This window comes from Oncorhynchus nerka, linkage group LG28 (assembly GCF_034236695.1).
Source record: "Oncorhynchus nerka isolate Pitt River linkage group LG28, Oner_Uvic_2.0, whole genome shotgun sequence".
NCBI lineage: Eukaryota > Metazoa > Chordata > Actinopteri > Salmoniformes > Salmonidae > Oncorhynchus > Oncorhynchus nerka.
This window is the reverse complement of record NC_088423.1, coordinates 3,464,577-3,478,751: the sequence shown is the minus strand read 5'-3', so window position 1 is coordinate 3,478,751 and position 14,175 is coordinate 3,464,577. Positions and strand designations below refer to the sequence as shown.

Below are 14,175 nucleotides of genomic sequence, written 5' to 3'. Positions count from 1 at the left end.
CCCTGTCTGTCAGCTCCTTCTTTGACAGCATCACCATCAACAGCACTGTCAACAAAATACAGAAGCAGTGAGATTCCCTCTGCTCAATCACGCTTACCATCAAATGCACATCACACTATCAACCACCAGTCAGTGTGTATCGCTGCTGTGTTTCTTACATCAGCTTAGCTCTGTGCTGTAGTGTAGAACCATGAATGGCTACTGTAAGAGATGGCATCCCGTCATTACTTGCATGTTTCCTGGGGTTGTGTGTGATCTCTCACACACACAATACAAAGCCAATCAATACACATCCTTAGAACACAATGTGTCAGTATTGCAATACAATTTTACCAACTCAGCCTTAAGGCTTAATACATTTTTACACGAGGGCCTAATGCTGGATAAGATAGCATTTTTCTGTTATCTAGTTGCTAAAACAGATTGATCTTAGAAGTAAACTCATTGATGTAATAGTGGTTCACCACTAGAGGACGCTGTATTATCTAGGACTATAATGGCATATCAGGTAAGACTTCCTCTTGGATGTAGAATATGCTTTTATTATTTTAGAATTGTCAAGAATTTCATGAACAAATTTTTGGGGGGGCTTAAATTGGCAGTCATGAGCAGTGCACTGCCTGATGTGTAACTATCACAAGAAAGGGCTGAGTTCCTTATTGTAGAAATTCATTATTTGGACAATTTTCACATAGTTAGCACTGAGTGGTCAAATGGGATAAAGCTTTGAAGTAAAATATGTTACAGACTAAGACGTTTGTCCCTTGGGACAATGGGACCTATAATTATTTGCATTTACAAGTCACTTCTGACCTCCCTTTCATAAGGTTGGTCATTACCTGCTCTAAACAGCAGGTGGGGATGTTAATCAACATTTTATTAATAAAGCATGAACTTTTGGGATTTCATAACCAAGGACTTTGTCCCACATTTTTGGTTGTTCAAATGTGTAGGTTTTTGAATACATCATTTTCCCAAATGCACCCATGTCAATGTCATTAAGGATTTTTGGTCAGTGGTAATGCTAGATTTATCTTGATACAGTATATCCTGTTATGAGAGATGTGTCTTTATAATTTGACCATTTCATCGAAGTAAACATTAACAATTGAAAAACAAACAGGCCCAAAAATAAAACAAGATTTTATTTATTTTGTGATACCGTATATAATGCAAATTGCATATCTTTGGTGAAAATAAACTTTATAAACATTTTATTAAGAGGTTAGCATACAAAAACCAAAAGGTCTGTCTAACAGACATGGCAGACGACTGAAGGATACTGGGTCGGCAGCTTTAGTTAGTTCAATGCGACAAAACGCTTTATCATAATCAATAAATTGCAACAGAAAATAAAAACGCATAATCAATACAACACATTTTCAAACAATGAAGCATCCTATGTATGTAGCTTTGAGTTTAGCATAATCTGTCACCATGTCAAGTGAACATTATTGGTGACGATACAGACCTCTAGGGTGCCTCATCGTGTTTATTAGTCTAAGATGCTGAGGAGTATTTCTGTCTGTAATAAAGCCCTTTTTGTGGAGAAACTCATTCGGATTGGCTGGGTCTGGCGCCCAGGCTCACCCATGGCTGTACCCCTGTGAAATCCATAGATTAGCGCCTAATTTATTTATTTTAACTGATTTCCTTATAAACAAACTCAGTAAAAATGCTTGTTGCATTATTTTTGTTCAGTATAAAAAAAACTTACTGAGAGACTCAGGATCATCTTCATGTTGAGTCTGATAAGAGCTTTCTTCTAGCAACAGCATGAACAAGTTACTGGAAGTTGTCCTCAACTATCTAAGTTTAAACAGAAGTCCATGGTGGTACCAAGACTAACACCAGGACAACCCTCAAATGTGGGTTTTTAGTTTCAGTAAGTGTAGGCGACATCTATGGTGGCAGGATCCTAACATGGAGAGGGGGTGCCAACTAAAATCTATGGTGTGACTACTTAGGGCAGTCAGAATATTATCTAAAACATAAACAGTACAAATTCAGATAAACTTCAACACCTTTATGATGATTAAATCAACTTTCCCTATCAAGATAGGAATGCCATCTGAAATGTCCACCTTTGCTTCTCTGTACAACATCAGTTGGCACAAAAAAAAAATGGTTCAGAATCCATGTTAATCAATAGTCTTTTATCCAACAACAAAACATTGGAAAACTTGGCAGTCATGGTTAAATTGAAAAACACCCGCTCGAAAGACAATATTGGCCATATACAGTACTTTCTCAGACACACTATCACTATAACACATAGTGAAAATAGTGGTCTATGGCAGTAAAATATCATTTAGGAAATAAAACTAAATAGGTCTCAAAAGGATTTTCCAGAAGGGAGAGAGGAAGTAACATTTCCACTCACTTCAAATGACCTTTTATTTGATAGAAGTTCCTTTCAATAGTCCATTATAAATTAATTATACATTTAATGGACACCATTCATTTGTTCTTTGTTTATTCACAGTCAGTTAAGACCAGTGTATTCCATGACCATATTATTTAGGAGAACTGCAGTTTAGTTCGAAGAACAAAATCCCCTTTCAAAGAATACGGCGATTCCCATTCCAGAACAACCAAAATAAACTGAATATCAGACTAGGTCAGAGTTCTCATACATTTCCTGTTGGCAGGCTTCTAAAAAACAGGGGCAACAATGTTACTGTCAGTCACAAATGCTGTGAGAAGAGGAAGATGGTTGCAATGGCCTTGGTAGTTCCACTTCTGTGACACATTCATGTTTGGCACTGCATACAATCTATGCTTACTAACGTGACTTAATTTAACATTTCCTGTGATACAACACAAGTGGAAACCTAACTTGCACTTAAGTTGGCTCATGACAGAGGACAGTACACTGTACTGCAGTGCACCAACTAAAAGCTATTCTAATCATATGGGCATATTGGCATTTTTCTTACTAATGCAAGTTAATACATGCAAGCCCCAAAGAGCATCAGTCTGGCCTCATCACTACACAAGTTCTGTTTCCACATCCTGTACTTTCAGTCACTGAACTCGATGTAATCAACTGGCCCTAAACACATTACTGTACAGTGTAGAGAAGTGGTGCACTTCCTGATTTTGCCCTCCGTGTTTCCTTAACGGGGAACAAGACGAAGCAAAGCCTCTTTCTGTCACCACAGTCTGAAATCTGCCACAGGGTCAGCCAACACCATTCAGGAGGGGCAGTAGTACAATAAGTCTCTCACAACATTGTCCATCTAACCTCACAACAACATTATTATAACATCTTTGTTTTAACTTCCCTTTGGCCTGAATACTAACATTCGAGTAGGTGTGACTAGTATTACATGATTGAAAACTGAGCAGCACATCTGCCAGTGAGTGCCCTCATGCCAAGCGCATTGTCTTGGTATCACTATGGTTACAACAACATTTGCTTAGTTTCAGCCAGATTAGTCTACACTACACCTTGCATAGGATAAGATAGAACAAGACATAATAGGACAAGACAGGATAGAATATATTAAATGTCATTTCTCAGTTTACACACTAAACACAATGTATGACAGAATTAGAGGGGTCAGCAGAGGAAGAGCGATGAAGAGGAGTAGGTTCTAATGCAATGAAGATGTAATGATGTTTCTCTCAGAGTAGGACTAGAGTGGACTCTTCCTGATCTAGATGTAATTCTGTTTCTCTCAGAGTAGGACTAGAGTGGACTCTTCCTGATCTAGCAGTCGGACACCTTTATTTCATTTCCCTGCCCACCATGGCAGTAGCAGAGTTCCAACATTCCCTTGGTTACGTTGCCATTCCCTGCTATTAAACCCTGACATGGACCCAGTCCAGCGTTCCACTCCGTGGAAGGATGTTTACGATCAGCCGCACTACTTTAATCTGTTGTTTTTAAACAGCAGTACCATCATCAACCCAGGAAAAATACAAAAAGTGGTTTAAGTTATTGCATCTCTCATTGGAAGGTTTTCCAGACCAAGGATGTCACCTATCAAAAAACAGTGGTATCTTCAGCATGGAGAAACCGACTTCAACATGAGGAGAGGTTAGTTTGTTAGAGACATGCACTCATTCTCTTAGAAATAGGTTCACTTGGAAGAGGATACAAGTTGAGGAAGCATGCAACGCTTTGAGTTTTAAAAAATTTCAGCTTTTCCCGTCTTATCCCTCAAAACATTATTTGAGTTGTAAGGATCTGCAGCGAAGCCATCAGAAACAACAAGCAGGTTTGTGATGGTTCTTCTCAGTAGTCTCTGTCTTACCCTGACAGACCCACCCACCTGATACACCCCAGTTTCAAAAGTCTCAATATGGCTTTGTTCTCCTGTGTCAATGATACTATTGCCATTTGTTGTGTTGGATAGTGAGGGATATCCCATCATGTGTCAAACCAAAAACAGGCTTAAAATCAGCAACCAGAAAAGGAGGCACAACCAAGACCAATCAGGACACATGATCAGATCAGGGGTTACAGGGGCAGGAGTCTGAGGGCAAGGGCAGGAAAGTATGACAACCTCATTTCCTGTTCAGTTTTTTGCTCTTGGCACTCCGTTTGTTAAGGTCCATGGAGGTACGGATCCCAGCCAGGTGGAGCAGAGACCCGGCCGCCTCCTTCAGCTCCTCATCCAGCTCTGGGTTGGCTGTCAGCTCCCTACGGGCCCTCTTACCCGCCGGGTGCTTCACCGAAGAGGAGGAGGAGCGGCGAGGAGCAGGCTGGGGGCGGCCGCCTCTCTCATCCCGGTCCCCGAGGTCGGAGTCGTCCTCGTCACTATGGAAACCCTCACTGCCAGCGCGGCATGTACGGGGCCTGTGGTGGGCAAGGCCAGGGGAGGGGCCTCCATCGTCGAGGGAGGAGGAGGAGGAGCGGGAGGAGCAGCGCTGCAGGGCCATACTGCTGTAGTTGTGGTCCTGGTTAGGATCGCTGCTCACCAGGACCAAGTCTGGCCGGGACAGGTCCAAGGGACTCTCTGGATCACCTGGGACAGGGAGGGAAAGAAGAGGATAGCGAGATTTAGAGGGAGGAGGAGAACATCCTGACACTAAAGAAGGATCGTTTCAGGGTGCAATAGGGCAGTAGGATTGGGTTGTGTGATAAAGACAAGTGTTTTTAATCAAATAAGCGGCGGGCTAGGCAGTGTCTCTGTTCAGCAGACAACAGTAATTAACAATTGATGGCAACAGCAGTGGCAGAAGACATGGGAGAAAATACAACAAATCAAATCACATTTTATTGGTCACATACACATGGTTAGCAGATGTTAATGAGAGTGTAGCGAAATGCTTTTCCTTCTAGTTCCAACAGTGCGGTAATATCTAACAAGTAATCTAACAAATTCACAACAACTACCTTATTCACGCACATGTAAAGGGATGAATAAGAATATGTACATATAAATATATGAATGAGTGATGGCCGAACGGCATAGGCAAGATGCAGTAGATGGTATAGAATACAGTATATACATATGAGTAATGTAGGATATGTAGACATTATTAAAGTGGCGTTATTTAAAGTGACTAGTGATATCTTTATTAAATCCATTTATTGAAGTGGCCAGAGATTTGAGTCTGTTAGTGATGGCTGTTTAACAGTCTGATGGTCTTGAGATGGAAGCCGTTTTTCAGTCTCTCGGTCCCAGCTTTGATGCACCTGTACTGACCTCGCCTTCTGAATGATAGCGGGGTGAACAGGCAGTGGCTCGGGTGGTTGTTGTCCTTGATCTTTTTTTGCCTTCCTGTGACATCGGGTGGTGTAGGTGTCATGGAGGGCAGATAAGTTTGCCCTCAGTGATGCATTGTGCAAACCGCATCACCCTCTGGTCAGCCTTGCGGTTTAGGGCGGCGCAGTTGCCGTACCAGGCGGTGATAAAGCCCGACAGGATGCTCTCGATTGTGCATCTGTAAAAGTTTGAGTGTTAGGTGACAAGCCAAATTTCTTCAGATTCCGGAGGTTGAAGAGGCGCTGCTGCGCCTTCTTCACGATGCTGTCTGTGTGGGTGGACCATTTCAGTTTACATAGAGTCCGGTGAAGTTCTTTCAGGGCCGTCGATGTGTCTGCTTTGGGGGAATATACATGGCTGTGACAATAATCGAAGAGAATGTTCTTGGTAGATAATGCGGTCGGCATTTGATTGTAAGGAATTCTAGGTCAGGTGAACAAAAGTACTTGAGTTCCTGTATGTTGTTATGATTACACCACGCACCCCGGCCCTTCTTACCAGAGAGATGTTTGTTTCTGTCGGCGCGATGTGTGAAGAAACCGGGTGGCTGTACCGACTGACAACACATCCCGAGTGAGCCATGTTTCCGTGAAACAGAGAATGTTACAATCTCTGATGTCTCTCTGGAAGGCAATTCGTGCCCTAATTTTGTCCACCTTGTTGTCTGGCCATTGGCGAGTAATATGCTCGGAAGCAGTGGATGGTGTGCTCGCCCTCTAAGTCTTCCGGTTATTCACAGGAAGAGAATTCTATATGCAACCTTGTCTGGCTTAGAATGACAATATGTGAGTGGGACTTAAACTGTGCTGTTGAGTGCATATAAATCAATGGAGAGGGGGATAACAGGCAGTTAACCCACTGTTCCTAGGGCCGTCATTGAAAATAAGAATTTGCTCTTAACTGACTTGCCTAGTTAAATAAAGGTAAATATGTGTTACAAGGGTGGATAGATGCTGGGTGAGGGATGCAAAAGCAATAAAGAAAGATGAAAGTGTGAAAACGGGTGGGTGACACAGAGAGATACCAGAATGTGCCATCACAGCAGTAAGATTTGTGACCTGTTGCCACAATAAAAAGGGCAACCAGTGAAGAACAAACACCATTGTAAATTCAACCCATATTTATGCTTATTTATATTCCCTTTTGTCCTATTTGCACATCGTTACAACACGGTGTTGTAATAGGACAATGGACATAATGACATTTGAAATGTCTTTATTCTTTTGGAACTTGTGTAATGTTTACTGTTAATAAACAAAAGTGAAATAAACAAACATGATCTACTTCACTTGCTTTGACGATGTTAACCATGCCAATAAAGCCCTTAAATTGAGAAAGAAAGAGAGTAGTTAGAAGGTGTAGAGAGAGAAGTGGTGTGGGGTGGAGTCTCTTACATGGATTGGCATGGTGATGGCCAGGGGCGGCGTTTAAGAGCATCATGGCAGTGGCAGCATCTATGTCAGACTCTGCAAGAGGAGAGAACATGCATGGTGGTCAGTGAAATAGCCAGTGTGTGTGTGTGTGTGTGTGGCCAGTCAAGGAGGGGCTAGAGGGAGGTCTCCTAGTTCTCGCCATACCACACTTCAGGTTCTCTAAATGATTTCTAATCACCGAGAGGATTGGAGAATTATCGGCAGGGCCTCTGTAGTCAAGGTTACCAAACAAGAGGGTAGGGGTGAGAAAGAAAGGAGAGGATTCAGATCAGAATCATCTACATTGAGGCCTCTATGGTTTGAAATAAAACAAATGACTAAAATGACAATTAACCCTTCAGACCCCAATAGAATTCTAGAATGCTGCTGTAGATTACTGAGTTCAAGATAAAGCAACGTAAAACACCAAATAATGCATGCGGAGCAGAATTAGGCCGATACCTGCTAATTATCAAAATTCTACAACTACTTCTCTCTCTAGGTGGTTGTAGAATTTAACGTCTCTTTTCTGGATTTTGATAATTAGCAGGTAGCGGCCTAATTCTGCTCTGCATGCATTATTTGTTTTTTTACGTTGTACACAGGATACTTTTGCAGAATTCTGTATGCAGTCTCAATTTAGTGTTTGTCCCATTTTGTGAATTCTTGGTTGGTGAGCAGACCCCAGACCTCACAACCATAAAGGTCAATGGCTTCTATAACTGATTCAAGTATTTTTAGCCAGATCCTAATTGGTATGTTGAATTTTATGTTCCTTTTAATGGCAGAATGCCCTTCTTGCCTTGTCTCTCCGATCGTTCATCTCTTTCTCTAATGTTAGCTGATTAGTTTCCAAATGAATTGCATCAGGAAAACAGGACAAAACAAGCAACTTGTTAGCTGGCTATGTAAACGTATATCCAACTCATCAAATGAGCTCCACTGCGCTGGCACCCACTACCCTAACACGACCGCTAAGCTGTCAAATAATAGGAAAATGAGGCAATGTCAACCTAACAAACCATAACCTAAACCCAATAGATAAACACAAATTACTCTAGCCTTCAATTCAGCTGGTTGTCTGTATGGCTAGCTCGTGAAAATGACAGCTGAGGTTGACGCTTTGTGAGCGCTGCCAAAATGTACCACTAAACAACTTTTCTTGTCTGACAGACTAACTAGTTAGCTAGCTATAGCAAGCAGCTTGGGCTGTTTCCATATGAATCACATCAAGACAACCAACTAGTTAGCAGAATATATACAGCTAAACACTGCAACTATCCATGAGACAGAGAGCAATCATTCGAGCTTCACCGCTGATGTGCTCACCTGTACCAACCAAGTTACAATGACATGACAGGACTTTCACAGCACCAAACATTGACCGCAACAAACATATACATATATATCTGTCGTTGACTTATTTCACTCACCTTGTCAAGCCACGCAAATACAACAGGTTGTTCGCAGTACATTTTGCGATATTCACACAGATAATATTGTTAGAAAAACAAGACTATTCACGGCCGCTATAGTAACCTAAAGGCCTTCGCTGGTCGCTATAGTAACCTAAAGGCCTTCGCTGGTCGCTATAGTAACCTAAAGGCCTTCGCTGGTCGCTATAGTAACCCAAAGGCCTTCGCTGGTCGCTATAGTAACCTAAAGGCCTTCGCTGGTCGCTATAGTAACCTAAAGGCCTTCGCTGGTCGCTATAGTAACCCAAAGGCCTTCACTGGTCGCTATAGTAACCTAAAGGCCTTCGCTGGTCGCTATAGTAACCTAAAGAGGATGGTTATGTTGAATGTCTTGTCGGCCAAAGTTGCATGACGAAAATGTGCAGAGGCAACAACCATGTGAATTTGAAATTACATGCAGCGAGACAGCTGAAACTGGATCTAATTTAATATGAATCACATTTCTAGAGAATCTGAGGTGTGATCATCAGCAGAGATTATGTGTAACTGTTTATTTTTGTCGCACTGCTTCACTTTCTTGGCCAGGGCGCAGTTTTTTTGAAGAGTTGTTGTGTAAAGGGTCGCTGGTTTTCGCTACCTGTTTCTTTGAAGAGTTGTTGTGTAAAGGTTTGCTGGTTTTCGCTGCAGCTACTCCTTGTCCACTGTCACACTGGTGCCTCACAAGAACAACAGATGAGTGCTAAAAGTGTTCTTGCAAGTTAAGTAGGACTCACCTTTGAGAGAGCAGCCCGGCAGGAAGAGATGTCTATGGGGTGAGGTGGCAGGCGGTGAGGAGGCAGGCGGTGGGGAGGCAGGCGGTGTGCAGAAGGCATGTGCTGCAGGGAAGTGCTGCTTCTTGAGCGCCTGGATCAGGTTGGGCCTGTACTCTGGGTCCACACACCACAGAGAACCCTTACCATTCAGCTGAAATAAACATCACACACTACATTACAAAATACAATAAGACTGACCTGGGTGGTGTTCAGTTGGAGAACACTGTAGCTAAAAGTTTCAACTGAGCATTTCTTAGTGGATACATTCATATAGTATCTCATTGTAGTACCACAAGACTCTGGCAAAGCTTTCATGACTAAGCTTAACACTAATAATAAATACCATTTTGCAGATGCTTTTATTCAAAGCGACTTGGTCATGCATGCATACATTTTATGTATGGGTGGCCCGGGAATAAAAACCCACAATCCTGACATTGCTAGTGCCATGCTCTATAAACTAAGCCATACAGGACCTCTTGATAGGCAGCAGCAGACAGCTGTTTTGCCTGCATGGCTGACTCTCACTGTAGCCTCACCAGGGCTTTAGTTTCTCTAGCTGCCATAATAACTCATAATGCAGTCACCTGAGCATGTGATTACCAATCCAGGCCCTGCTGGGTGAACTGCATGATGGGAGGAAAACTGTCGATAAACATTCCATGCCGTCCTTAAATGGCTTATTACAGGGTTGGACTGAGTTTAGCTTTTTATACGCACTGGGAAAGTCCTTTTCATACGACTTGCATTTGTAGAACCTCCCTACTGTAGCCAAGATGTTGTTATATATCCCATATGCAGGTTCATTAACTACCACTGAGACAACACACATCTCCATGATGTAAAACAATATGTTCACATTTGTACATCTGTTTGTTTGTGTGTGTGTGTGTGTGTGTGTGTGTGTGTGTGTGTGTGTGTGAGAGAGAAAGTGTGTAAACGGTTCTCTCATCTATATCTGGTGTTCTTTTTCAGCCCAGATGAGGAGGAAGAGAGGAGAAGGAAGCGAGAGGAGTAGGGAGGGAGGAGGGATGTAACCTTGACTCAGAATACTAGCCGGCACACAGGCAGGAAGGAGGAAATGTCACCATGGCAACGCAAACCACCAGGTAGTGTATCATCTCAAACCAGTGCTGATCGCTCAGTTCAGCAGACAGGTGTGCTCACACTGAGCACCTGCATATTGAGCCCAGAGAGCCTGTCTGCACTGTTGGTGCGCCGTGCCACAGTACTGCTGGTGCGCCGTGCCACAGTACTGCTGATGCGCCGTGCCACAGTACTGCTGATGCGCCGTGCCACAGTACTGCTGATGCGCCGTGCCACAGTACTGCTGATGCGCCGTGCCACAGTACTGCTGATGCGCCGTGCCACAGTACTGCTGATGCGCCGTGCCACAGTACTGCTGATGCGCCGTGCCACAGTACTGCTGATGCGCCGTGCCACAGTACTGCTGGTGCGCCGTGCCACAGTACTGTTGGTGCGCCGTGCCACAGTACTGTTGGTGCACCGTGCCACAGTACTGTTGGTGCACCGTGCCACAGTACTGTTGGTGCACCGTGCCACAGTACTGTTGGTGCACCGTGCCACAGTACTGTTGGTGCACCGTGCCACAGTACTGTTGGTGCACCGTGCCACAGTACTGTTGATGCTGTGAAAACACAGAGCTGCAAATACAGTGAGCACATTATCAATGTTACACTACTGCCTCTGCGACTACAGAATATCAGTATAGCGCTCCAATGATTCTTCATGACACTTTCACACAGCCAAGGTAGGATACTATCAGCTAATTTGAACAATATTTGAATATTTTGTCATTTAGCAGATCCTCTTATCCAGAGTGACTTATAGTACTGGCCCCCCGTGGGAATCGCACCCACAACCCTGGCGTTGCCAGCGCCATGCTCAGCCATGCTCAACTGAGCCACAAGGGACAACTTTAAATCCACTGAATGACGTCCATCGTCTCAATCTCAGCATTAGAGATTGGCATTTTACGTTTGACAGTTCGAGTACTTCACATGATTTATTTTAGTATACAAATGTAATAAGGTATATACAGTACTTTGCAAAAGTATTCACCCCCCTTGGCGTTTTTCACATTTTGTTGCATTACAACCTGTAATTTAAATGAATTTTCATGTAATGGACATACACAAAATAGTCCAAATTGGTGAAGTGAAATTTTAAAAAATGAAAGAATTTAAAATGGAAAAGTGGTGCGTGCATATGTATTCACCCCCTTTGCTATGAATCCCCTAAATAAGATCTGGTGCAACCAATTACCTTCAGAAGTCACATAATTAGTTAAATATTGTCCACCTGTGTGCAATCTAATTGTCACATGATCTCAGTATATATACACATTTGGTTCGAAAGACCCCAGAGTCTGCAACACCACCAAGCAAGCGGCACCATGAAGACCAAGGAGCTCTCCAAACAGGTCAGGGACAAAGTTGTGGAGAAGTACTGATCAGGGTTGGGTTATAAAACAATATCAGAAACTTTGAACATCCCACGGAGCACCATTAAATCCATTATGGAGGTCGACCGATTATGATTTTTCAATGCAGATACCGATATATATACATTTGCAATAAATGACAATTACAACAATACTGAATGAACACTTATTTTAACTTAATATAATACATAAATAAAATCTATTTAGTCTCAAATAAATAATGAAACATGTTCAATTTGGTTTAAATAATGCAAAAACACAGTGTTGGAGAAGAATGTAAAAGTGCAATATGTGCCATGTAAAAAAAGCTAACGTTTAAGTTCCTTGTTCAGAACATATGAAAGCTGGTGGTTCCTTTTCACACGAGTCTTTAATATTCCCAGTTAAGAAGTTTTAGGTTGTAGTTATTAGAGGACTATTTCCCTCTATACCATTTGTATTTCATATTTACTTTAGTATTGCCAGCCTAATCTCAGGAGTTGATAGGCTTGAAGTCATAAACAGCGCTGTGCTGCAAGCATTGCTAAGAGCTGCTGTTTGAATGAATGCTTACGAGCCTGCTGCTGCCTACCACTGCTCAGTCAGACTGCTCTATCAAATATCAAATCATAGACTTAATTATAATAAACACACAAATACGAGCCTTTGGTCATTAATATGGTCAAATCCAGAAACTATCATTTCGAAAAGAAAATGTTTATTCTTTCAGTGAACTACGGAACCTTTCTGTATTTTATCGAAGGGGTGGCAATCGTAAGTCTAAATATTGCTGTTATACATTGTACAACCTTCAATGTTATGTCAGTTATGTAAAATTCTGGCAATTTAATTACGGTCTTCGTTAGGGATAAATGGCCTTTCAACAGTTCGCACAGAGCCAGGCGGCCCAAACTGCTGCATATAACCTGACTCTGCATGCACAGAACGCAAGAGAAGTAACAATTTCCCTAGTTAATATTGCCTTCTAACATGAATTTCTTTTAACTATATATGCAGGTTAAAAAATATATATATACTGTGTATTGATTTTAAGAAAGGGATTGATGTTTATCGTTAGGTACATTATTGAAACAATTGTGATTTTTGCAAATGCGCATTTGTTAAATCATCACCCGTTTGGCAAAGTTGAAGTAGACTGTGATTCTATGATAAATTAACAGGCACCGCATTGATTATATGCAACGCAGAACAAGATAGTTAACTTATATTTAAAAAAAACATGTGTAGTTAACTAGTGATTATGTGAAGATTGATTGTTTATTTATAAGATAAGTTTAATGCTAGCTAGCAACTTACCTTGGCTCCTTGCAGCCACAAGTTCCTTTTGATGCTGCACTCGCGTAACAGTTGGTCAGCCTGCCACACAGTCTCCTCATGGATTGCAATGTAATCAGCCATAATCAGCATCCAAAAAGGCAGATGAACGATTGCTATGAAAATCGTCGAAAATCCCTAATTAAATGGCCATGCCAATTAATCGGTCGACCTCTAATCCATTATTAAAACATTTTAAGAATATGGCACCACAACAAACCTGCCAAGAGAGTGCCGCCCATCAAAACTCACGGACCAGGCAAGGAGGGCATTAATCAGAGAGGCAACAAAGAGACAAAAGATATAACCCTGAAGAAGCTGCAAAGCTCTACAGCAGAGATTGGAGTATCTGTCCATAGAACCACTTTAAGCAGTACACTCCACAGAGCTGGGCTTTACAGAAGAGTTGCCAAAAAGAGCCATTGTTTAAATAAAAAAATAAGCAAATACATTTGGTGTTCGCCAAAGGGCATGTGGGAGACTCCCCAAACATATGGAAGAAGCTACTCTGGTCAGATGAGACTAAAATTGAGCTTTTTGGCCATCAAGGAAAACGCTATGTCTGGCTCAAACCCAACACCAACACCCTGAGAATACCATCCAGTGAAGCAGGGTGGTGGCAGCATCATGCTGTGGGGATGTTTTTCCATCGGCAGGAACTGGGGAACTGGTCAGAGGTCCACCTTCCAGCAGGAGAATGACCCTAAGCATACTGCTAAAGCAACACTCAAGTGGTTTAAGGGGATACATTTACATGTCTTGGAATGGCCTAGTCAAAGCCCAGACCTCAATCCAATTGAGAATATGTGGTATGACTTAAAGATTGCTGTACACCAGCAGGAACCCATCCAACTTGAATGAGCTGGAGCAGTTTTTCCTTGAAGAATGGGCAAAAACCCCCGTGGCAAGATGTGCCAAGCTTATAGAGACATTCCTCAAGAGACTTGCAGCTGTATTTGCTGCAAAATGTGGCTCTACAAAGTATTGACTTGGGGGGTGAATAGTTATGCACGCTCAAGTTTTCAATGTCATCTTTTT

The 14,175-nt window shown here is 42.3% G+C and overlaps 1 protein-coding gene across 1 annotated transcript in view; it reads right to left on the bottom strand.

Annotated features, from left to right (window-relative positions):
- Positions 1-1,132: 1,132 nt before the first annotated feature.
- Positions 1,133-14,175, bottom strand: part of LOC115112838 (forkhead box protein N2-like) — a 46,313-nt gene continuing 33,270 nt past the window's right edge. Inside the window, exons 3-5 of the mRNA XM_029639835.2 lie at positions 9,321-9,510; positions 7,115-7,186; positions 1,133-4,976 (exon numbers count right to left, since the gene is read on the bottom strand). Of these exons, the coding sequence (XP_029495695.1) occupies positions 4,516-4,976; positions 7,115-7,186; positions 9,321-9,510 (723 nt within the window). The 3' untranslated portion in view covers positions 1,133-4,515. The remainder of the gene's footprint in view (positions 4,977-7,114; positions 7,187-9,320; positions 9,511-14,175) is intronic.